Source organism: Narcine bancroftii, chromosome 1, assembly GCF_036971445.1.
Source record: "Narcine bancroftii isolate sNarBan1 chromosome 1, sNarBan1.hap1, whole genome shotgun sequence".
NCBI lineage: Eukaryota > Metazoa > Chordata > Chondrichthyes > Torpediniformes > Narcinidae > Narcine > Narcine bancroftii.
Window position 1 is genome coordinate 327,376,717 of NC_091469.1, and position 26,419 is coordinate 327,403,135.

General features: G+C 40.3%; 1 protein-coding gene across 7 annotated transcripts in view; it reads right to left on the reverse strand.

The window, feature by feature from the left end:
• The window catches only part of cdkal1 (CDK5 regulatory subunit associated protein 1-like 1), a 713,853-nt gene that overhangs the window by 485,733 nt on the left and 201,701 nt on the right, over positions 1–26,419 (reverse strand). For all 7 annotated transcript variants that reach the window (XM_069907872.1, XM_069907906.1, XM_069907889.1 and 4 more), the window contains one exon: positions 21,209–21,329. In XM_069907872.1, coding sequence (XP_069763973.1) covers positions 21,209–21,329 — 121 coding nt within the window. The remainder of the gene's footprint in view (positions 1–21,208; positions 21,330–26,419) is intronic.

Here is a 26,419-nt window from a genome sequence, read left to right on the forward strand (position 1 = left end):
CCAGTTCTAATGGCCGGACAAAGCACATCTGATCAAGGCTATTTACCCCTTCAAGCACCTCACCATTGATTTCAAGGGACCCCTCCTCTCCTCCAACTGGAATGTCTACTTCATCATCGATGAATACTCCCTTTTCCCCTTCGCCATACCTTGCCCAGATATGACCACGGCCACAGTTATTAAGGCACTCTGGAATATCTTCACTCTCTTTGATTTCCCTGGATTCATCCACAGTGACCAGGGTGCATCATTCATGAGTTGCGGCAGTACCAACTAGCCAGGGGCATCGGCACAAACAGGACCACCAGCTACAATACTAGGGGTAATGGGCAAGTAGAAAGGGAAAACGCCACAGTATGGAAAACTGTCCTCCTGGCACTGACTACTTGTCTCCCAATGGCAGGAAGTCCTCCCAGACACACTTCATTCCATTCAGTCACGCCTATGTACATCCACCAACAATACTCCTCATGAACAGATGTTTGTTTTCCCTAGGAAATCTGTATCAGGGATTACGCTGCCCACCTTGGCTTACCTCCCCTGGACTAGTCCTGCTACAGAAGCATATCAGGCAATCTAAGACTGACCCACTGGTCAAGATGGTCCACCTTCTCCACATGAACCTCCAGTATGCCGACGTTGCTTTCACTAACAGGCACAAAGACAAGGTCTTGATCTGGGACCTTGCTCCAATAGGGGCCTCCCCGACTACCACTGACTTTCAATAGATACCTTCTCCCACTTCAACCTTGGGGGTCCCAGAACTTGCAGCTGACCATCCACTACCCAGGCCCCTGTTGTCACCAATGATGTACCAGGTCCACATTCCCCTACCACCCCACCTTTTTCCACACCGCAACAAACAGTTAACAGATCCACCTCACAAGTAGCTCAGGAAACTCCCATTGCCACATCACTTGCTGCAGCAGAGGAGACCCCTGAATGTGGTGCCATGATTGGTTGCTGCCATGTGGACACATTTTCCAAGACCAATCCTACCCATAGCCCCTTGCATGTTTCTCTTTCTCTCTGCTTTGATCAGTTGATGAGGTTGATAGTAGTTCCTGTCATTAGTTAATAAAAGCCCAATCATTTCACAATATCAGCCTTTTCTGATTTTTGATGGTACCTTTTAAAGGGTGGGAGAAAATCTGAAGTCAAGGGGAGAATGTACAAACTCCTTACAGACAGCACCGGGTTCAAACCTGGGTCACTACCGCTGTAATATCATTGTGCTAACTGCTACAGCTTGTTAAAAAGTTACCATCACAGGAGAGAAAACTGAATTATCTTTAATATGAATTCTTTTCATTGTCTCTCTAAGATGAGAGAGCAACTTTTTGAATTTATACATCTATTATACAAGTTATACAATTTATACATTTCTGAAATAAACTTATTTTTACCACCCTTACTTATGAATAATTCTATTTCATTCTGCCTAGGTAAATGTCAAATTATAGCCTAACTTGTCAACTAAGAAAGCCCTAACCTGATGGTAACAAAAATAGGTATTATTTGGGGCATTAAATTTTTCCTTCATTTATTCAAGAGTAATAAATTTACCAGTTTCAAAACAATCCTCTACTTTCTTAATCCCATATGACTCCAAATCCTCAAAAATTGATTATTCATAGAAAAAGGACTATTTTTATACAAAGGCATTTTTCAAGAGATCAAACTTTTTCCACAGATTTCAGAATTTATTTTATTCCATAATTCAATCAAATATCTCAGAATGGGTATAGAGATATTCCTGTTAACAATATCAAGATTGAAAGCAATTATTTAAGGAAAATATGACAAATTATTAATGTTAGATATAGACTGGTTCAATATAATTTTCTATATCTATATTTAACTCCTCAAAAATTTTAAAAATTTGAATCCAGCGTTATCAGATTTGTTTTAGATGTGATCAGGAAGTTGGTTTGTGTTTTTCATTTACTTGGAAGTGTTCCAGAGGTTAGAATTTTTTTGGAGAAAAAACTAAGGGTTAGTTAAACTCCCACAAGATCCGATGCTATTTTTGTTGGGTAATATTAAAGTGGTTAGTCCTAAATTAAGATTAACTATGTATCAAATTGAATATTTAGCTGTTTCTAAGAAGTGCATAGCCATTTCTTGGAAATCAGATACAGATTTAGGCATGCTGAATTGTGTATTTGTATTTCACTTGAGAAAATAACAATTTACCTAATAAATATCATTTTTTTCTTGGAAAATATGGAACCCATACTTACAGTATGTTGGTTTGAAAGTGTGAAGGACTCTTGAAAGCCCATTCCACTGTTAACCCTTAACTCCATCACTGTTTGTATTGAGAATCAAATTTCTTTTTGGCATTCAGTTTCTTTTTCCTTTCATTCATTTTACTTTTATATTTAAGGTAGAGTGGGGGGGAGGGAGGGAATAAAAATTTTTTTGTTTGTTTTCTTTTGATCACATTTGTACTTGTATATATGACTTTGACACTTGTATATATAACTTTGACTTTGTATATATGAATGTGTTTTTTAATTATTTTTTTTAAAAGAGATAAATAAAACAAGTTTATGCAGAAACTTGCAGAGATTGAGGAACAAAATTCTTCAAAGATTGGCTGCAAGCTGGAGGTCAAGAGGAAGGGGAAAGTCCATGGAGAGTTTTCAATATTATGAAAATAATTTTAAAATTAAGGTGACAATTGATTGTTGAACCAATTTAAATCAATGAATGTAGGGGAAATGTTATTTCAAGTTAGCATGCAGACAACAAGGTAGAAATTCAGATTAGATTCTATCTACTACACAGCTCCTCAGAATCTTTTAGATATGTAGTGGTTCGTGCAACACTATTACAGCACCAGTGACCTGGGTTCATATCAACTGTCGTCTCTAAGTTGGTACTGTATTTAGAGGTGGTTTGGGAGGAATTGTTAGAGCAGCTTGCACACACACATTAAAACAGAATTTTTGCAGGACTTTTGCAGAATTCTTTTTGCAGGAGGCAACAAATTATCAACAGCAGCTTGCCTGGGAGAGCATGTGATCTTTGCAGGCAGAGAAGAGTTTTGCTCTCAGAGAGGGAAGGTGTGAAACAGAGGAGAGAGACAGAAATCAGTTCCAGAAGGACAAGCTGGTAAACTTTGGAAGGCTGCCTGGTCGAAGGAGGAGATTGGTGGCCTGAAAAGTTACCTGAAAGAAAGAGGATCATCTGGAGAACCCTGAAGGGGGCAAGTTTTGTCAGCAAGACTGATTGAGAAGAAATCAGTTGCAGATTTCCTGGAAAAGAAATCTCTCTCGGAAAACCAGCAAGAACCCTCCTGAGTGGTAACCATTTTCCTGTTAAGCACAAAAGACTGGTGAATTTTGTTAAAGCTAACTTCTGTGCACAGTACAAGAATTGCCTGAAACCAGTGAGATTGGACTGTGATCCAAAGAACTTTTCTAATTTTAGATATACATTACACATACCCGCACTTAGTGTTAGGGGGAGATTAAGTAGTGAGGTAGGTTAAGTAAGAAGGCGAAGTAATAAGTTAAAGTTTAATTTTGTTTTCTTGTTCAAATATAGTTTAAAAACTACTTGTGCATATCTATTGCTGCTGGTTTTTGAAGTCCTCTGGACTCCTTAACAGTACGTTCACCCTGTGGGCTTCCTCTGGGTGCTTTGGCTTCCTCCCATGTTCCAATTATGTACAGGTTTAGCAAGTTAATTGGTCACAAGTGTATTTGGGTGACACGGACTTGTGGGCCAGAAAGGCTTATTCTCCAAATAAAGAAAATATGTTGGTTTCTGCGTTTTGTTGGATTTCTACTGCTGGGCTGCTGTGGTTTGGCAGTTTGAGATTTGCATGGAAGTGACTAAGATTCACAAGATTGGATATTGTCTTATTAAAAAGTTGTGGTATGCAAGAGGAGCCAAATGACATACTTCTGTTTCTATTGCTTATGAACATATTTTCAATTTAATTTGTGTTGATGGAATGGGACATCTGCTAAGAGACACAAAAGGACTCAATTAAAGAATAATGTTTTATTAGCTATTATCAAATGATAGTTACCTGTATTTAATAAAGCTCGAGAACCGAGGCAGAAGAACACTCATTCAAAGGTGAAAATCAAATTTTAATAAAAGTTTTATACGGTGAAGGTCAGGTGAAGGGACTGGACATTTTAATAGTTTGGCACAGATTAGAAGGGGCAAAGGGCCTGTTTCTGTGCTGTTGTGCTCTATGGTTCGAATGATTAATAGAAATTGTACATCATTCTTGCATTAAAAATTAACCTACATTAAATAGAATGGTCCTTGCTTCAACAGTGCAATTTGAAAATAGCAGCAATTTGTATCTCTGTGAAATTTGACAGTCCAGTAACAATTTGAGAATGCAGAAACTTAAACTCAAGAGAAGGCAGAAAACAACATGTATGAAAGAGTCTGTGGAGCTGAGTAACATATGGAGTCTGGGCTGAATTCCAGCAGAGACCAAAGACAGAGTCATTGTTATACTGAGACAGGATGGTACGTTTTAACTTAAAAGGTAGAAGCTAATCTAAACTACTGGCCAATGTTGCAGAGATTCAGAATTGCTGAAAATACAAAAGCAAATAATCAAGGCTTAACTGCAAGTGCCAAATGCACATCAGCTTGTTCATGAAGAATTAACACTACTTGGGATCACACAGCAAAAATACCCACCTCAATTCCATCACAACTAAATGATCAAAAATGCATTTACAATTTCAAAGCTGACAAATATTGCCAAATGTACTAAATGTGGTTATTTCTTCACTATAGGAAGATAAGAGGTGTGTTTTCTTTTACATTGGGGTGATGGGTATCTGGAATGATGAGGTGGGGGAGACAGATACAATTACAACCTAGCATTTGCACAAGTACTCAGATTGGAAAGGAGTAAAGGAATGTGGGCCTAATGCAAGCAAATGGCATTGGTGTTGATTAGCTGTTCTCAACCTATTTTTTGTCTATGGCCCTCTTAAGACTCTGCCCAAAATTTATGGGGTCCCTTCCCTGTGAAGCAGACAAGTTGAAGTGGTTTTTTCCAGACTTCTCTCCTACTGACGACATAAAAACATTTTTTTTTTAAATTTATGATTTCAGAATGTGCCACCCTCCCCCCCCCCTCCCCAAAATGTACTTTGGCCACTATTGAGAATGGTTGAGAATGGAGAAATGAGAGAATCTGCTTCAATAAAATGACAAGCTGATATTTTGTACAACTGATTTTTGTTTCCTTAAATTTATTAATGAGTAGCAAAGAGGATCGCTGGAGTTTCCCTCCTCCCACCCACTCCCCCACCATCAACTGATGCAATCTACTGGGATTATTGTCTGAAGAGGGCATGTGAAATCATTGAGGGCCCCTTCCACCCTGCACACACCATCTTTCAGCTGCTCCCATCGGTAAAGAGATACAGGAGGATCAGAGCCAGAACTATCTGGCTGAGAAACTGCTTCTTCCCATGGTGTTCCAGTGAGAAGTGCAAGGGGCCTGCAAAATTGTAGTGGAAAATTGCCTCTCAGTCTGGAGCCCTGTGTTTACTGGTGGGCCTCAGGGATCGGTGGGCCTCAGGGATCGGTGGGCCTCAGGGATCGGTGGGCCTCAGGGATCGGTGGGCCTCAGGGATCGGTGCTGGGACAATTTTTTTTGTTGTCAATGATCTGGATGATAATGTAAAAATTGGATCAGCAAATTTGCTGATAACACTAAGATTGGAGGCATTGTGGACACCAAGGAAGGTTTTTAAAGCTTAGAGGGATCTGGACCAACTGGGAAAATGGGCAAGAAGGTGGAAGATGGAATTTAATGGAGAGAAGTGAGAGGTATTGCATTTTAGAAGGACAAACCAAGATAGGACATGATAGCAAATGATAGGGGACTGAGGAGTGTGGAGGAACAAAGGGATCTGGGAATTCAGATAAATAATTCCCTGAAAGTGGCATCACAGGTAGACAGAGTTGTGAAGAAATTTTTAGCATCTTGGCCTTCATAAATCAGAGTATTGAGTACAGGAGTTGGGATTTTATTCTGAGGTGGTAAAAGACACTGAGGTCAAATTTGGAGTATTGTGTGCAGTTCTGGTCACCAAATTACAGGAAGGATATCAGTAAGATTGAAAGAGTGCAGAGAAGATTTACTAGGATGTTGCCAGGAATTGAGTTACAAGGAAAGATTAAACAGGTTAGGACTTTATTCTGTGCAGCATAGAAGAATGAGGGGAGATTTGATAGAGGTTTACAAAATTACGAGAGGTATAGACAGAGTAAATGCGAGTAGGCTCTTTCCACTTAGATTTTGAGAGATAAGTTTTAAGTTTTAAAAATAAACTGGATAGATACATGGATGGGAAAGGTCTGGAGGGTTGTGGAATGGGTTCAGGCCAGTGGGACTAGCGATATGATGTTTCGGCATACACTAGAAGGACCAAATGGCCTGCTTTCCTGTGCTGCAGTGTTTTATGGGCAGTGAGAATGCTAAACAACCAAAGGAACTGCTCACACTAACAATCCAAGACTCTCCTTTGTACAAAACAACATCTATCAATTATCTATCTATCTATTTATTTATTTATTTAGATAAAATGCTTGTCCTGCATATGTATTGTTGTTCTGGTTGTGTGTCTGCATGTTTTTTCACCGAGGACTGGAGAATGTTGTTTGATTGGGTTGTACTTGTACAATAAGATGTCAATAAACTTGACTATTCTTCAATTGTAAAACATGAAAATCTGTTGAGACCGTGGTTGAAGTAAAAACACACCAAGCTGCAGAAACTCAACAGGTCAAGCAGTGCCCTTTATATAGCAAAGGTAAAAATTACTAACCAACATTTTGGGCTTGAGACAGACACAAGTATGTCCATAGCACTAACCACACCTGATTTTTCCATCTGGACACTCTCAAACCAGATGGCACTTTTCTGGTTTCTGTTAACCTGCTCTTCTCTTCCCCCTCCCTTCCCCTTTCCAATTCTCCTCCTTTCCTTTCCCCCTCCCTTCACCCAGCCATCCCTCCTCCCCTTGATTACTGCTGTCCCCTCCCTTCTCCACCTATCACCTCCTGCCTTTGCGACCATACCTCCCTCCCTTACACTTTTGCTCGATGCCTGCCGACATTTTTCCAGACCTTGATAAAGGGCTCAAGCCTGAAATGTCACCTATGCATTTTTATCTTTGCTCTATAAAGGACACTGTTTGACCTGCTAAGTTACTCCAGCATTGTGTATTTATTCTTCAATTGTGTTTTTTTTAAACAATTAAATCTGTTGGATGTTTCAAGACGTCAATCACTGCCAAATAGTTGGCCACAACAATCAAACTTGCATGAAAAGTACAAAATGCTGATGATCAGTAAATTAGCTCTTCTAAAATCAATCTTTCTTTTTAAAGAATATCAAATACTGAAAATAATAAAAAGAAAGTTAGGAAAGAAATGGGCATACTCCAAAAACATCCTGATGAATTTCATCAATTTCTCCTCATTAACATTGTTTGTTGAAATAATGATAAAAAAAAATTGAAAGATCCAACCACTGTGTTTTCTGAAAAATAATCGGATGCAAAAAAATGTTGGCATTCCTATCTGGAGGAATAGGATACGAGAGCAGGGATGTGATGTTGTGGCTTTCTCAGGCACTGGTGAGGCCTCACTTGGAGTACAGGGTACTGTTTTCAGCTCCTCTGGCATTTGAGAGGTTGCAGAAAAGATTTACAAAAATTATTCCTGGGATTAAGTAATTAGAATATGAGGAACATTTGATGGCTCTTGGACTGTACTCCTTGGAGTTCACAAGAATGAAGGGTGACCTCACAGAAGCATTTTGAATATTGAAAGACTTGGACAGAGTAGATGTGGCAGTTATTTCCATGGTAGAGGTGTCGAAAACAAGACTTCAGAATTGAAGGGCCAATTTCTTTAGCCAGAATGGTGAACCTCTGAAACTTGCTACCACAGGCAGTTATGGAGCCGATGTTGTTGGGTGCATTTAAGACATTGATATCTTGACTATTAGAATACCTATCAAAGGTTATGGGGAGAAGACTGGGGGGTGGGGCTGAGTAGGAGAATGGATCAGCTCATGATGGAATGGCACAACAGATACAACAGGCCAAATGGCTTACTTCTGCTCCTATATCTTATGTTCTTCTTTGCAATTACTGATTAAAAGATTATTAAAGAAATGCCAGGAAAAAAAATTAAGGACATTGATATTCCCATTTCAGCATTATTAATGACACAGGAAGACATATGGCTCATTATGTCTTTGCTGCCTCTCCAAGCTTCCCGTTAATCCCATTTCCACTTATTTTCCTGAGAAAACCCACTCACAGAGAGAACGTGCAAAAACGCCACACAGACAGTGCTGGAAGTCAGGATTGATGTCAGGGTCACTGGAACTGTGAGTCACATGCATAACCTGGAGTGCCACAGGTGATTCCATCCCCTTCTTCTAAAATAGGCATACACTCTACTGTCAATGTCAGAACCATTCTGCCTCTACATGGATAATGTTTCCAAATGAGCTTCACTTGAAGAAAATTGTTCCAGCAGCATTTCCTTTTGCAAACATACTGATAATGTGCGATATAGCCAGGAATAAACTCAATGATCCTGCAACAACATACTCTGACAGGGTCTCTGAATATGTATATTTTGGCATATAAGTCAACATTTGAAACCCTCAAAAATCAGGGGTCATCTTATATGCCAGACAAAAAACTGAGACCTTAAATTCAACTCAAAACAAAAATGCTCAACGTAGATTTGACATACAAGGCGACCCTTGAAACACCAAAACAAAACGCCCAGCAGCACGGTTAGTCGATTGCTTGGTCACTTCTATGACTTAATTTAAAGCTTGCTTCATACTTTCATCATTTTGCTGGAGGCTCCATGATAACAACCACTTTCTGGCCATGCCCAACATCTCAGTCAACACAATTTTAGGGGGTCAGCTTATACACCCGATAAAAGATAAAACCATGAAAATGAGGCTGAAAATGGGGTCCTGTCTTATCTGAAAGTTGACATATGCTGAAATATGTGGTACTTTGGCTATGGCCTCCTTAAGACTCTGGTCAAAGTTTATGGGCCCCATTCCCATAAAAATAAATTTTTGTGACATCAATATTTTCTTTTGCTCAGAAGAATACTTTTGTTTTTTTAAAAACTTATCACTGATTTTGCTAAAGAAAATGTGCCTGAGCAGTTGCTATACTCTTATACAGATAAATCACCTAATCCAGGTAGAATGCATCGCAGATTGCCAATAAATGGATACAAATTTCTACTGGGCCTGCACACAATATTCTAATCATTCTGGTTGGTGCCAGGAGAATACAAAACTGCACGAATAACAGAGAAAATACATATGGCAATTACACAGCAGTCAGTTTGATGCTTGTTTTATATGAGCATATAGAGACAATTATCTTGCAGAAAATAAATCGCCAATTGATTAAAGGATTAATAAAGAAATGCCAGGAAAAAAAAATTGTGAAGGACAACCCACATTTCAGTATTTGGACGCAGTAACACAAGGTGAATGCAAGTACTAAAATGATGTGTGTTACAAAAATGTAGTTGGTAAGCTTGCTATCAAAATTAAAGCGCACAGAATAAAAGGATCGGTAACAATATAGGCTATCCTTAAAACTTCCACCTTGACAAAGCCTTTGACAGTGATCTGCAATAACTTGGCACAATATCAAAGTTTGTTTGATGATACTCCTATAAACTGTCTTGGGATAAATGCCATCTAAATTGCTGGTGTTGACTGTTTTGTTCACCTGTTCTATTCCCCTCAAACATCTGTCTCCAACGGCTCCATCAGACATCCATCAGTTTTCTTTACTGATTTTTACAGTTCTAAATTTTGTGTCATACATACATTTCAAATTTTTGTCTCTTGCTTCCAAATTCAAGATATTATAAAACAGCTGTGGATCTTTTATGAATTCCTGGAAAGACCAATGTCAACATTCCTGTTGTTGAACAAAGTCTCTTTTAAATACCTGTGAATGTCCTTCAAGACAGGGTTATGGGGTATATTATATTTTATATTAATATATCTTTAAAAGAGGTAGATTGTGGGAGGTTTAGTGTGGGTCACTTCACAGAGCAACACTTCACATCTCATTTAAGATGCAAGAGCTTTGCTGAAAGTGAGACACTGAGGCAATAGTGCCTTTGCAAAGACAATGGTTACTTTGGAAGGAATTTCAAAAAGCAGGTGCAAAATAAACAGTCCAGGCTCAAAGTGCTGATAAAAATCTTTCAGGGATTGGGTTAGCTCTTCAAATTCTGGTTTTTACAAGCAGAGAGAGAGAAAAGAACAACAGGATTTCTCTTTTAGAGAGATAGAGTTCAGTAGTGGCTTTTGGAGGCTGTAACATGGCAAGCTGGCTGGGGCTTGTTAAAACCCCATTTGAAAGATGGGTTGTGAGTTCTGTGTTCAGACTGTTGAAAAACCCTTGTAGTCCTTGCAAGAGGAAATAGCTGGCTAGAGTGTTTCTGTTGAAATAAGGGAAACAAGAAGTACTCTGGGGTGACGTGGAAGAGGTTATCATTTGGAAAACCCATGATGCGGCAAGTTTCTTCAGCAAGACACTGAAGGACTGATCGAAGGAAATCAGTTGTGTGTGCCCAACGAGCAACAAATCTCACTCTGAAACCAAACAGAATCGTCCTGAGCAGTAACCATTCAACTTTTAGCACTAGAGCCTGGTGAAAATTCATGCACATTACAGGTACACAATCCTTTATCCGGACATCTAAAATCCAGAAAGCTCCAAAAACCAGCATTTTTTTCCTGGTGCTGGTACAGCGGAGAGAGAGAGAGTCAGCACGCGACTAGGCTGGGCAGGTGGGAGGGGGAGAGACAGCAGTGCGACTTGGGTGGGTGAGGGGAGAGAGAGAGAGACAGCAACGTGACTCGGATGGGCGAGGGGAGAAAGAGAGAGACAGCAACGTGACTCAGGTGGGCGATGGGAGAGAGAGAGAGAGAAACGGCAGTGCGACTTGGGCGGGTTGGGAGTAGAGACGGCAGCGCAACTCAAGTGGGCAGGGGGGAGAGAGACGCCAGCGCGACTGGAAGGGGGTGGATACGGTAGCATAATTCAGGTGGGTTTAAATCTGGGGCAGTTAATAAGATTTTGTTCCGAAATCCAGAAAAATCCAAAATTCGGAACACACTGTCCTCCTCGGGTTCCGGATAAAGAATTGTGTACCTGTATAAGAATTGCCTGATACTGGTGAACTTGGAGGAGTGAGAAGTGAGATTGGACAGTGAATCAAAGAACTTTCCTGAACATATACACTTTACATACACATGCGCTTAGAATTAGAAACTGGTTAAGTTAATGGTAATAAGTTAAAGTTTGATCCTGTTTTTATGTTTGAAGATAATTAAAAGCAACTTTTGTTTAAGTAACCATTTGTGTTGGTGAATTTCTATTGCTGCTGGGTTTTGGGGTCCTCTGGGCTCGTAACAACAGTATATGTGTAACAAAATAAGTTAGCTCCCGTATCCCAAAGATATGCAGATTGGTAGGTAAGCTTGTTGCTATATTTTGCAATCTTCTTCAGCATGATGCTGAAACAACCCATGAAAGACCTCAACAATGAAGACGTTGTTTACATCCGGTACCGCACGGATGGCAGTCTCTTCAATCTGAGGTGCCTGCAAGCTCACACCAAGACACAAGAGCAACTTGTCCGTGAACTACTCTTTGCAGACGATGCCGCTTTAGTTGCTCATTCAGAGCCAGCTCTTCAGCGCTTGATGTCCTGTTTTGCGGAAACTGCCAAAATGTTTGGCCTGGAAGTCAGCCTGAAGAAAACGGAGGTCCTTCAACAGCCAGCTCCCCACCATGACTACCAGCCCCCCCACATCTCCATCGGGCACACAAAACTCAAAACGGTCAACCAGTTTACCTATCTCGGCTGCACCATTTCATCGGATGCAAGGATCGACAACGAGATAGACAACAGACTCGCTAAGGCAAATAGACCTTTGGAAGACTACACAAAAGAGTCTGGAAAAACAACCAACTGAAAAACCTCACAAAGATTAGCGTATACAGCGCCATTGTCATACCCACACTCCTGTTCAGCTCCGAATCATGGGTCCTCTACCGGCATCACCTACGGCTCCAAGAACACTTCCACCAGCGTTGTCTCGGCTCCATCCTCAACATTCATTGGAGCGACTTCATCCCTAACATCGAAGTACTCGAGATGGCAGAGGCCGACAGCATCAAATCCACACTGCTGAAGATCCAACTGCGCTGGGCAGGTCACGTCTCCAGAATGGAGGTCCATCGCCTTCCCAAGATCGTGTCACATGGCGAGCTCTCCACTGGCCACCGTGACAGAGGTGGACCAAAGAAGAGGTACAAGGACTGCCTAAAGAAATCTCTTGGTGCCTGCCACATTGACCACCGCCAGTGGGCTGATATCGCCTCAAACCGTGCATCTTGGCGCCTCACAGTTCGGCAGGCAGCAACCTCCTTTGAAGAAGACCGCAGAGCCCACCTCACTGACAAAAGACAAAGGAGGAAAAACCCAACACCCAACCCCAACCAACCAATTTTCCCCTGCATCCGCTGGAACCGTGTCTGCCTGTCCCGCATCGGACTTGTCAGCCACAAACGAGCCTGCAGCTCACGTGGACATTACCCCTCCATAAATCTTCATCCGTGAAGCCAAGCCAAAGAAGATATTTTGCCCCCTGTGTTGAGTTAAGGGATAGAATCAGTTGGGTTCCTTGGAATGTGGCAGATTAAAAAGAGATAAATGTAGGAATGATGATTAGCAAAGACTTCGTTGGCCAAAGAGCATGTTTCCATGTTGTGTCACTCTGTGGGACTTTGACATTCAAAAAGCTTAACAGATATTAAAATTCTTACATAACCAAAAATATCAAACAAAGCAAAGCAAACCAATTTATTCTTGTCCTTCTTTATACAAATAAATTAGTTCTCTCTCCAGGCATGGGATAAAATGGAAGATTTTCCAATAATCGTGTTGGGATTCAGCAACTTCATCCTCCATCTTGTGTGTGCAGCATATGACATCAGAACATTGCCAGGAATTACCAGCAGAGACCAGTAAGCAAGCTTCTGACTTCCTCATTCACATAGGAATCCCAAAAGTGCTGATGCTCATGGGAGTTAAATGCCAGACGTTCTGGGTTGAATTCATGATATTTCACAGCAGGTTCCAACCCAAAATCAGATTAGTATCAGATTAATTACACCAAGAATTCTTTGATTCAAATCTCAATTGGTACAATTGCTGATTCTGCCATTGCAAGACTAGCAGTTTATGGGTAATGAGCCTGAAATTGAAAAGGGACTTTAAAAGAATGTCTTTCTACAATGAAAAATGAATGCATTACTTCAGAATATTGACAGGGATAATAATGAAGCACGAAAGTCTGCAGATGCTGTGATTGCAGTAAAAATACAGAAATGCTGGAGGAACTCAGCCAGACTCGCAGTGTCCATAGGAGGTAAAGATATATTACTGACATTTCAAACCTGTGCCCTTCTTCATGGAATAAGAAAAGAACAGGAAGGCATCAGAATAAAGACAAGACTGGCTGGGGGAGGAGTCCAGGCCAACCAAAAGTGTTAATTGGATATGATAAGATAGAGGTGAGAATTGATTTCAGCTCTGCAAAAGGAGATGGAGAAAGAGAGAGAGAGAGACAGACAGACAGACAGACAGACAACTGGAGGAAAGGCGATAGGGGAAGGGGTTTAATGGAAGCCGGAAAGATCGATGGTAATACCATCCAGATGAAGGATGGCCAGGCGAAAAATGGGATGCTGTTCCTCCAATTTACGGGTGGTCTCAGTCTAGCAGTATATGAAACCATGGACAGACATGTCAACAAGGGAATGGGATGGGGAATTGAAATGGGTGGCCACTGGGAGATCCACACTATTGCTGTAGACAGAGCCGAGGTGCTCAACAAAGTAATCTCCCAGTCTGAGCCCAGTCTCTCTGATGTGGAGGACACCACAACAGGAGCACCGGATATAGTAAATGACTCTCTGCAGATCGACAAGTGCAATGTTGCTTCACTTGGAAGTACTCTTTGTGGACATGTGGAGCATCTCGTGCAGTCACGGGGTAGGTGCCATGGGGATGATTCGTGGGGAAAGAGGAGTGGACAAGGGAGTCACAGAGGGAGCAATCCTGGCAGAAGACGGAGAGGGGATGAGAGGGAATCACGTAGAAGGTGGTGGAAATGCCAGAGGAGGATGTGTTGGATGCAGAGGCTGATGGGGTGTAAGTGAGGACAGAGGGAATCCTTTCCTTGTGGCGCATGGGGATGGGATGGTCCAAGGTAGATGGTCCAATCAATTAAGCTGTGATTGAAAGATCCAAGTTTCTTACCTTCCAAAAACCACTGCATCTAAGATCCAGCCCCTAGATAAGGGGATCATCTCTGCGTTCAAGAAGAATTACAGGCATGAATTAATTCGTAGAATTGTAGATGAATCAACAACGCTGGAAGACTATCTGAAAAGCATGAATGTTAAAGAAGTTTTCTGCTGAGACGTGGCCATGCTTTGAAAGAGCACTCCATAAAAAGTATTAAAAAGAGAGTTATGGAGGATATGCAGGTGAGGGTTGATTTGATGGTAGTGGAGGGAAACCATGTTGTTTGAAGAAGGAGGAAATCTCTGATGATCTGGCTTGGAAGTCCTCATCCTGGGAGCAGATGCAATGGAGGCAGAAGAATTGAATGGAATCCTTTCAGGGGACAGGTTGTGAAGAGGTGTAGTCGAGGTAGCTGTTTGAAAAAGATGAAGAAGCGTCCATAGGAGATAAAGATATATAACAAACATTTCAGACCTAAGCCTTCTAAAAGGACCTGCTCAAAAATGGAGGCAATGGATCAAAGCTTATGCAATTCAGAGAGCAGTTAATTTTCAAAGGCAGTGGAAAAGTCTCAAAATCCAGGAACTAAAATTTAAAGTTATGAATTCTTCACTGATGTTCACAATTTCGTGCATGGAAAGTACTTTGATTGACGCACACTGGCATACGAGCACCTGCACTAACATCAAGTTCCAATACAAATTGCTATAAGTATCAGTGAGTGAGAGATTTTGCTTAAAATTACTGGATGCCTGACACTTGCAGTCATATAGCCAAAAAATGCGAAACTAATAAAGTAATGGGTTTGGCACCATCTCATTCCTCTATCCCTATTTTGTAGTTTTAATTTGAAATGCAGCTGGGTTAATAGATTTACATTCTATCCTGAAACATAGCAAACTTCAGCTCAGTATTTTTATCCTTTAATCTTTCTTTGCCCTCTTTTGTTCACCGTCTCTGATCCCCAAGTTGAATTGTAATTGTCTCATGAGCCAAGAAATTAACACTGATCTGGCCTACAAACAGATCAACTTATGAACAGTCTTGCAACCATAAGCATTTGCAAATCAGGGACTTCCTGTAAGTGCTGGTAATGTCATTAAATTGGGCTGCATGGTTAACTTAATCTTTGTGTTTTCTCTGGTGAACAAAGTCAGGGAGTAATCAATTGGATTTTTAACTATGTACAAACTGCATAACAATATCTCTTGAAGGATATTAATATTTTTTTGAAAACACGTGTCAAAAGTCACAATGGATATTTTATTTTGGTATAAAAGAGCTGGAGAAATTCAGCAGGTTCGCTGAGTCCACAGGAGACTTGAGCCCTTGGTCAAGGTATGAGCAAAAAACAGACAAGTTCCTGAATAAGATGGTTAGGGGAGGAGGGAAGAAGGGGCAGGAGGAGGAGCATAAGCCAACAGGCAAGAGAACAGAGGTGGACATAGATAGGGGGCCAGGAGATAAGAAATGATCAGGAAAGGGGGATAGCTCTGTGAATGCAGAGGTAGAAGAAAGGAGGAAAGGGGAGTAGAGAGAGAAAAAGAGAAGGGGAGAAAGAAAGAGAGACATGCACAAGGAGAGGGGAGCTGGAGGAAAGGAGACATAGGTTTAGGGAATGAGAGAAAGGAGCCTAACAGAGAGGTTGATGTTAATGCCATCTGGTTGGAGGGTGCCCAGACGTAAAATGAGGTGTTGTTCTTCTATTTTGAGAGTGGTCTCAGTTGGGCAGTACAGGAGATCATGGACAGACATGTCAGCAAGGGAATGGAGCAGGGATTTGAAATGGGTTGCCACTGGGAGGTCCACGCTATTACCATGGACAGAGCTAAGGTACTCAAGGAGGCAATCTCCCAGTCTGCGTCCAGTCTCTTTGATGTACTTCACTTGCACGGACAGTTTGGGGCCTGAATGATAGTGAGGGAGGAAGTCTGGACACAAGAACAGCAGTTTCTGTGGTCACAGGAGAAGGTGGGAAGGGATGAGTGGAGGAGTGGGTCATGGAGGGAGTAGAAGGCAGAGAGGGGAGGAGAGGGAAAGATATATCTGGTGGTGAGATCACGATGTATGTGGTGGAATTTGCAGAGGATGATATGTTGGATACGGTGACTGGTGTTGGACTGGTGGGATGGTAGGTGAGGACAGGGGAATCCTGTCCCTGTTGTTTGTGGGTGCGGAGTGGGCCAGGGCAGATGTGCAGGAAATGGAGGACATATGGGTGAAGGCCGAGTTAATGAAAGTGGAGGGGAAGCCACATTTCTGGAAAAAGGAGGTTATCTCAGATGATCCCGCATGTTATTATTTAGATATGATCGATTTCTTTTTACTTCTAAATTTTACCACTGCACCTGATAAACCTTCACTGTTTTTCACACATCTGTTAGAAATGACCTTAAACAAGGTGGAATTATTCTGAGAAAGCCCAACCAAGTCAAAGAAATAATATAAGTAATACCAAATGACAACAAACTTGTATTTTGCAGTTGAAGTGATTATTGCCTCTAGGCATTGTGCTGTAAATTATGAGTAGTGTAATCATAAAGAAAATAGTTCAAAAAGAGGCACTGTAACATAATCATGCAGCAAATTATATTGTTTAACATGAGATTCATCCACCTTGGAGCTCTTGTTTACCGTGACATCCAGGTGTGCTTGTGTCTAAGTTACAGAAGCCAAAATCCAGGTGCTACAGTATTTTGGAAGGTAAACTATATGTTTGCTCTATTGCAAGAGAATTTCAGGAAGTCTGACTGAAATTGTATCAGACCTTGATGACACTGAACATGGAATATTGTTCACTTTTGATCTTTTTACTGAAGAAAGGAAGCATTTTCTGCAAAGGGAATGCAGCAATGCATCACTAAATTTGTTCATGAGGTGACCAGTTGAATACGTTTGGTCTGCATTTTCTTGAGTATGGTAGAGAATGAGAGAACATTCCCTTGAAACTAAAATTTCTGGAAAACAAAAGATTCAAGGTGGATCCCTCCCCTGGCTTAGAATCCAGGATTCATAGCCTCAGAAGCAAGGGATACCCTGTTTAAGACTTGATGAGGAGAAATGTTTTCACTCAGATGATAGTTAAATCTCTGTCATGAAACTATAAAACAGAGGAGCAGAAAATAGGCTATTTAGCCGATTGAGTCTGTCCTGCCATTCAATCATCAGCCGATCCATTTTCCCACTCAGCCCCACTGCCTGGTCTTCTCCCCATAACCTTTGATGCTCTGGCTAATCAAGCACCTTTCTCTGCCTTAAATACACCGGTCTTTAATACATTCTCTACCTGGAAGGCTGTGGTGGCTCAGTCATTCAAGACGGTGATTGAGTTTGGAATACGAAGAGAATCAAAAGGATGTGCAGTGGATAAGGGCTGGAAAAGCCGGAATGTTAGTACATAGTAGAGTAAACTCAAGAAGCCAGATGTCTGTTCCTCACTTTCTTTTCTAATCATGAACTTTACGGAATTTGACTCTTTTTAGTAATGCCATTACCAATCACGAAGAGAATATGCAAAGCTGCAATTATAATTGGCTTTATTTATTAGGCTTCCATGTGTTTAATTTCAACTAGCGTAATGCAATCACAAATTAATACCATATTTTTCTTGCAGACTGAAGAGAAAAATTAATATTAGAGGAGTTTTAAAGAGACTAACCAGTGGACCTTGGCTCACGTAATGCTGGACCTCACAACACTAGTATCTCACTGTCAGTTCCTCCCTCTGTGGCCAGATTATATTATCACCACTGACTCAGCACCAGGACCAAAAAGATCACTCCAGATCCCAACACCAAGTTCAACACCAGTATGCTACCAAAATTCTGAATACCAACATAAGTGCAAAGTCAGAATTCTCAACAGGCCTGTGATTGCACCTCACAAATCTAACACAGCAGACTGTCAGTCTTCAAACTTCCAAACCCAGCACCCAGTACGTTGACTCGTGAATCAATATTAACACACTCTGGAACATCAAATCGCTCTCTGAACATAAAATTCTCTCTGGAACATCATATTGCACCCTGGAACATCAAAACACACTCTGGAACATCACACCCATCTCTGGAACATCACACCCCTCCCTGGAACATCACACCCCTCTCTAGAACATCACACCCCTCTCTGGAACATCACACCCCTCTCTGGAACATCACACCCCTCTCTGGAACATCACACCACTCTGAAACATCAAACTGAACTCTCCAAAGTCACACTCCATTCTGGAATGCCAAACCACTTCTGGAACTTCAAAGCACACTCTCACCAAATAGCACACATATTGGAATTCATTTTTTCATACCCAGCTCACTCTCAGACTTGCCCCAAAACCCACAACACACACACTCAGTCTTCACTTCAGACCCTATTCTCACTTAGACCTCAACCGCAGAGCCAGCTCATCCTCAAATCTTACTCCCACCACACCCAAATCTGGCACACACTCAGATCTCACACTCACAGACCCTACAGCTAGCCCCAGCACATATTGAAACCCCATATCTAGATCCAGCACACACTTAGACCCCGCATCAACGTCACTACCACACCCAGAGAAAATATTCCATGTTAAATGCCACATCCTGGCCTGAGGTATGCAAGTGAAAGCTGACTACATGCTGGGAGAAGGGGACAAAGGGAACGGGAGATGCGGTTGGTGGAATGAGATGGAGAAGGAAGGAATGGGCAGTGAGAGAAAAGTAAAAAGAAGGAAGAGATGGAGCAATGCAAAGTGAGCTGAAGGTGCAAGAAGGGGTGAGAGAAAATGGAAAGGACAGCAAATGGAGACAGAGATTGAGAAAGGAAAGGAGAGATGGAGAGAGTGGAAGGGTGAAGGGGAAGGTGGAAAGAGGAAAAGATGGAATAGGGAATAGAGAATGAGAGTGGGAAGCAGGGAAGGTGGAGAGAAAATGCCAGTGAGAGTAACAGAAAGGAGAGAGAATGGGAGGCCTGTGACAGGAAGGAATGATAAGAGTTGGGGAGCAAAGAATTAGGAGGGAATGGAAAGTACAGCAAGAGAGTGAGGTGGTGGGGAAAGAGGGAGGGTGTACATGGGTAAGTGAAGAAAATGCTAGTTGAGAGAGGATTAGAGGGGACATTCAGGGATTGAATAAAGGACGAGGATGGGAAGAGAACAAGCAGAATGCATGAAATTACTCACTTTCAACAAAGCATACTCCCCCATCCTCCCACCACTTCTGAACTTTGACCTAAACCATTCACTCCTTATTCTGACCCATAGGAAACAGAGGTTTGATCCATCCCAGGCATTACCCTATTGTGTACACTTAGCCCAGCCAAGTCATTTGAAAACTTGCCATATGGTATTCAATGATGAGACAAAAGTGAGAGAGGGTGCTATGAGAAACTGGATTTGCAGGAGTGTGGTGATCCTAGGGTTAAACCATTGGCTGAATATCCAGAGGAAAGGACAAAAGTGGAGAGGGTATTGAATGCATTAAGGTTTTTTTTTTGTTTATTTGAAGTTACTGAAGCAATGCATTTTCCCAGGGACTAAAAAATACCACTAAAAAATATCGGAATCCTACTCTATGTTCAGACTGTGCCCGACATTCAGCTTGTTTTCAACCTCTGCAGTATTGAAGGTGGAACTCTGATCCCAGAACCTCTGATCTGCCACTGAACAGAATGAGGCCCAGCTACTGCTTACTGCCTGTACTCCCTGCCACAGGAGGATCAGGGAGCAGAGACTGCCAATGTAAAAGGTGCCACTGCAGCAAAAGCAGCTGATGAATTAGCTCGGGGACAAAGTATGGGCATCAGGTGAAACCAAGTACAATCCTGCCCAATACATATGCATCCAAAATTCAGTTTCATTATGTGGTTTGAAGATATAGAACTAAAAGCACAAAAGGAAGAAATATAAAAATCATCTTAGACAATCACAAAAAGGCACAGTGATTGCACTCTTTTTGTGATTTTGAAATGCTCTTTGTCGAAAATTCCCTTTGAAATTACTTGCGGAAACACATGGGAAAAGTTTGTACCTTACTTTAACTTTCAGATGGCTGAATAACAAAGAGGTATTAAAGATAAGATTACGTCGAAGTACTCGAGATGGCAGAGGTCGACAGCATCGAGTCCACGCTGCTGAAGATCCAGCTGCGCTGGATGGGTCACGTCTCCAGAATGGAGGACCATCGCCTTCCCAAGATCGTGTTATATGGCGAGCTCTCCAATGGCCACCGTGACAGAGGTGCACCAAAGAAGAGGTACAAGGATTGCCTAAAGAAATCTCTTGGTGTCTGCCACATTGACCACCGCCAGTGGGCTGATCTCGTCTCAAACCGTGCATCTTGGCGCCTCACAGTTCGGCGGGCAGCAACCTCCTTTGAAGAAGACCGCAGAGCCCACCTCACTGACAAAAGGCAAAGGAGGAAAAACCCAACACCCAACCCCAACCAACCAATTTTCCCCTGCAGCCGCTGCAACCGTGTCTGCCTGTCCCGCATCGGACTTGTCAGCCACAAACGAGCCTGCAGCTGACGTGGACTTTTTACCCCCTCCATAAATCTTCGTCCGCGAAGCCAAGCCAAAAAAAAGAAGACAGAATTGCAATGAGAATAATCTCCACAAACACAAAGTTCTAGGAATCTCATAACATCATGTCATGACATTGAAAACTTGCAGCAGAAGCGTAATTCACTGAAAACATTAAATACGTCAGGCAAATGATATGAATCGCATGGCACATTTTCAGATGTGTAGGTTAATTTGGCAACTTCTTAATTTTTTTTTAAATCCTTCAAAACTGCTCAATACTTCATAGGTATATTTTAAAGAATCTTACCCGGTGTTGACTGAAATAATTTCTATCAAAGGGTTTTTCCTAATCTTCGGCAAATCCAATCGAGCTCCCCCTAACCGTTTTCCTTTTTCCTTTTTCTGACCCAGTAGTCTCACAGAGTGACCTTCAAAACAAAATGCATCCTTTTAGTTCGACAATAAGTTTCAGTTTGAAAAGGCAATTTTCTTATTCAAAAATAGCAGACTGCAACTCTTAGTTGAATGCTGAGTTAGCAGTAAGCACCTGGAATTGCATTACCAATAGGAATTTTTTATACTGATGGTAGTGTACCATTCTGATGCTTGTGTATCACACAATGAAAATTTGTCTTAATGACTTCCAAACACCAAACTTCAAAATAATTCTTTTTTTCCCTTTTAAAATATTTTTTATTGAGTTTAACATAACAATCCATATACAAGATATTAATAAAGCAAGGAAAAAAATAACATATACATAACAAAATTAAATGCACAATATGACAAATTTTAAATTCCATCCCTTTTATGATTGTCTATTAAAATGATTATACTTATAAATCAGTTAAATACTATTATGACAAATAGCATTATAGCTTAATAAAATCTGAATAAAGGGATATTATCATAATTCAACCCCATAAATCCATTTATCTAAAAGAAAAACAACCTAAAACTAATACTAATCTAACCCTTCTCTCGAATCAAGTTTACAAGAAAAATACAAAGATGGATCAAGTCGCGACCTCCAGAAGACGGACGGATCAGCACTGGAGCACCCAAATCATCTGAAACTACCAATTATGATAGTATTCTATAATGGGCCCCCTACCTTTTCAAACTGTAACTTTTTATGCTTAATATTATAACTAATTTTCTCTAAGCTTAGATATGACATTACATCCTGTAACCACTGTGCATGAGTCAGTGAGAGTTCATCTTTCCATTTTACTAAAACTGCTCGTCTGGCTATCAACGTGCTAAAAGCTAAAACTTTTTCTTGAGATGGCGGTAAAAATTTATCTGATTCACGTGAAAAACCAAATAGTGCAGTTAAAGAGCAAGGATCTAATTTAATCTTAAAAATCGTTGACAAAGAATGAAAAATATTCTGCCAATATCTTCTAAACTTAAGGGCACTGCCAAAACATATGAATCAGTGAAGCTTCAAAAATGTTACACTTTTCACAAAATTGATCAACATCTGCATAGAAAGGGAGAATTTAAGTTTAGACATAGGTGTTCTGTGTCCCACCTTAAATTGTAATAAACAGTGCCTTGCACAAAATGAAGATTCTTTGAACAAACTAAGAGTGGAATATCAATCCTCATCTGAAAAAGTTATGTAAATTCACACTCCCAATCATTTTTAATCTTAGCAATTGGGGCTAATGTTAAATCCAATAGATCAATATAAATACGTGATATCAATCCACTATAAACAAATTGTAGATCAAAAAGTATGTCAAGTATACTCATATCTGCGATTCGAGGAAAAACGTTCAATTTAGACTGAACAAAATTCCTAACTTGCAAATATCTTAAAAAGAGCTTAATTTTAATTGACAAATGTTCAAAAGTAGCAGTTATTTCAAATAAATAAATCTTTACAATTTTTAATACCATTCCTTAAAGCCTTCATCCAATACTGAAGACAGGAATGAATGGTTATCCATAATAGAACTAGCCAGAGAAAAATTATTATAACCAAAACCTTTTCTAAATTGAGCCCATAATCTCAATCTTATTCTCATTTATCAGATTATGTGGCAATTTAGAAAATGAAAAGGATAAAGTAGAACCTAAAATTGCCAACGTAGACAATTTCTTAGAAAAGTTCAGTTCCATTTCTGCCCAAGAAGGGTGACTTGCTAATTTATCAAATTTTAATAATAAAAATAAACACCCAGTAATAAAATTGAAAATGTTAAGTGACGTTCCCCCATTCCTAATAGTTTTCTGACGATGGACTTTAATTACTCGTGGTTGTTTTCCATACCATATATATGAACAAATAACCAAATCCAATTAATTAAACTGTTCGTATATATTTATATATATATATATATATATATATATATGGTTTTCTTAAGAAACTAAAGTATACAGAATTAGTATTTATTCTTTGGTTTGGGAAGAACAGTTTTGTGATTTGTTTGATTTTTAAGATTTATTAATTGTTACAAATAGCCATGCATCCATTAATGGGATTAAAAGAAATAACCCCATAATTTTTGACAGATTCCAAGCAGCTGGTAATTAATCCATTTTAAAACTGCACTCGAAATTATAATTTTTCAAGAACAGGAAAAATCAGGCAGAACAAGCATGTTATTATGCACAATATGCAACTCTGACCAATGGGAATGGTACAGCATTGGTGGTGATACCCAACACCAAAATATCATTTAAAATCACCTTATTCTGAGTTTTCAAACATGGCACAATTACTTTCCAGTAAATTGGACCCTGGTTACCTGAAATTCTCATTTCCTGCCTTTGTTTTTATCAGCTTTAGAGCAAACTACCATAAAGTCATTAAATAATTCTTAAAAGTCCCTCCACTGTAGAACATTTTGGAAATATTTCCAATCATGCATGACTTATTCATTGTTTCTTCTTCCTCCACTTACATACAGTGACCTCCATAATGTTTGGAACTTTTTTCTTTTCTTTGCCCCTGTGCTCCACAGTTTTACATTTGTAATCAAACAATTCACAACTGATTAAAGTGCACATTCCAGATTTTATTCATGGTTATTTGTATACATTTTGGTTTGACCATGTCGAAATTACAGCACTTTTTATACATAGTTCCCCCATTTCAGGCACCATAATGTTTGGGACATTTGGTTTCACAAGTGTTTGTGATTATCTGGTATGTTTAATTGCTTCATTGGTGCAGGTATAAGATAGACAGACTTGCTTCTAAGCTTTTGATCATCATTTTTCAACATGAGGACCAGAGTTTAAATTTTAAATTTAGACATACAACACAGTAACAGGACCTTCTGGCCCACAAGCCCATGCTGCCCAATTGACCTACAGCCCCAGTACATTTTGAACAGTGGGAGGAAAATGGAGTCCCTGGGACAAACCCACGCAGACACGGGGAGATCGAACAAACTCCTTACAGACATCGCGGGTTTTGAATTCGGTCCTGATCGCTGCAGCTTTAACAACTTTGCGCTAACTGCTACACTAACCATGCCAATGACAGTCAAAGAAGCCATTATGAGGCTGAAAAATAAAGAATAAAAGAGTAAGAGATGTTACCCAAGCCTTAGCAAAATCAACTGTTTGGAACATCACTAAGAAAGAGCATACTGGTGAGCTCAGTAATCGCAAAGGGACTGGTAGGCCAAGGAAGACCTCCACTGCTATTGCAGAAGAATTCTTATCATAATGAAGAAAAATCCCCAAACACATATCCAAAAGGTCAGAAGCACTCTTCAGGAGGCAGGTGTGGATGGTCAATTACTACTGTCTGCAGAAAACTTCATGAACAGAAATACAGAGGCTAAGCTGCAAGATGCAAACCACTGGTTAGCCACAGAAACAAGATGGCCAGATTACAGTTGCCAAGAAGTATTCAAGAGCTTGTAGAATTCTGGAAAAAGGACTTGTGGACCTGTATCAGAGTGATGGCAAGAGAAAAGTGTGGAGGCATAAAGGAACTGCCCAAGATCCAAAGCATACCACCTCACCTGTGAAACATGATGTTGGGGGTGTTATGATCTGGGCATGTGTGGCTGGCACAGGTATTTCATGACGATGCATCTGCTGATGGCAGCAGTAAAATGAACCCTGAGGTGTATAGAAACATCTTACCTGCTCAAGTTAGAATAAATGCCTCCAAACTCATTGGACAGCGCTTCATCCTACAGCAAATCTATGATCCCAAATGTACTACTGAAGCAACAAAGGAGTTTTTCAAATCTAAAAACTGGAAAATTCTTGAATGGCCAAGTCAGTCGCTTGATCCAAATCCAATTGAGTATGCCTTCCACATGCTGAAAAGAAAAGGACCCCCCCCCCCCTCCAAAAAAAAAGCTGGAGCTGAAGATGGCTGTAGTAGAGGCCTGGCAAACCATTATCAGAGAAAATACTCAGGACCTGGTGATGTCTATGAATCACAGACTTCAAGCAGTCATTGCATGCAAGGGATATGCAACAAAGAACTACACATGACTAGTTTAATATACATACCACTGCTATGTTCCAAATATTATGGTGCCCTGAAATGGGGGAACCATGTATAAAAAGTGCTGTAATTTCTCCATGGTCAAACCAAAATGTAAACAAATAACCATGAATAATATCTGGAATGTGCACTTTAATCAGTTGTGAATTGTTGGATTACAAATTTAAAACCATGGAGCACAGTGACAAATAAAGGGAAAACTGTGCCTTTGTCCCAAACATTATGGAGGGCACTGTCTATCCAAACCCGCATTTTGAGTTGACTAAAAGAAGAATTCTCGGTAGCACAATCCAATTGATACACTCACTGACATTGTGCATCCCCAAACCCAGTTCAGTGGCCGAAGTTACTGCAGTACATTGAGGAGGCCCATTTCCAAAACATCTTCGACATCCAGCAAAGCTGAGTCAGAAGCTTTGCCATCAGAGCTCACAATTGATTTTTGATTTGTCTGAGAGTTTAACACTCGGATAATTTTTTCAAATAGTGAAAATTTGAAATATATTTTTGTAAAACTGAAATCATCTAAAGGTTTTCAAGATAATTGAAATAATAAAGCAAAATCATTTTTAAAAAGTGAATGATGGCCTTACTTTTTCCACAGCTCATAGGTAATAAAAGTATCAATTAAACAATGTAGCTCTTAATGCTAAGCTGATTGTAAATCCTTCACTAAAAAGCAGATGTTAAATTGGAATAATGGAAAACAATAAATGCAATTAACTTAGCAATGCAACTTGAAATTAACATGGTTCCAAAAGCAACATGACCATTGAATTGTTTATTGTCAAATGTATTGAGATACAAGCTATCCTTGCTGCTTTATTTTTCTTGTGTTAAAAATGAGAATGGAGTCTTTCTAAACAATTATAGATAATCACGTTGTCTTGGGTCTTCAGACCAATATACTAGCAGTTCTGTTCAAAACTGTCGAGTTTTACTGCATGATGGAATGGACAATTGGTATTCCTGAGCAAAAGCAAACGTCCAGTCACCAGTTCTCAGTTAACAATCCCAGATCAACTGCACAGC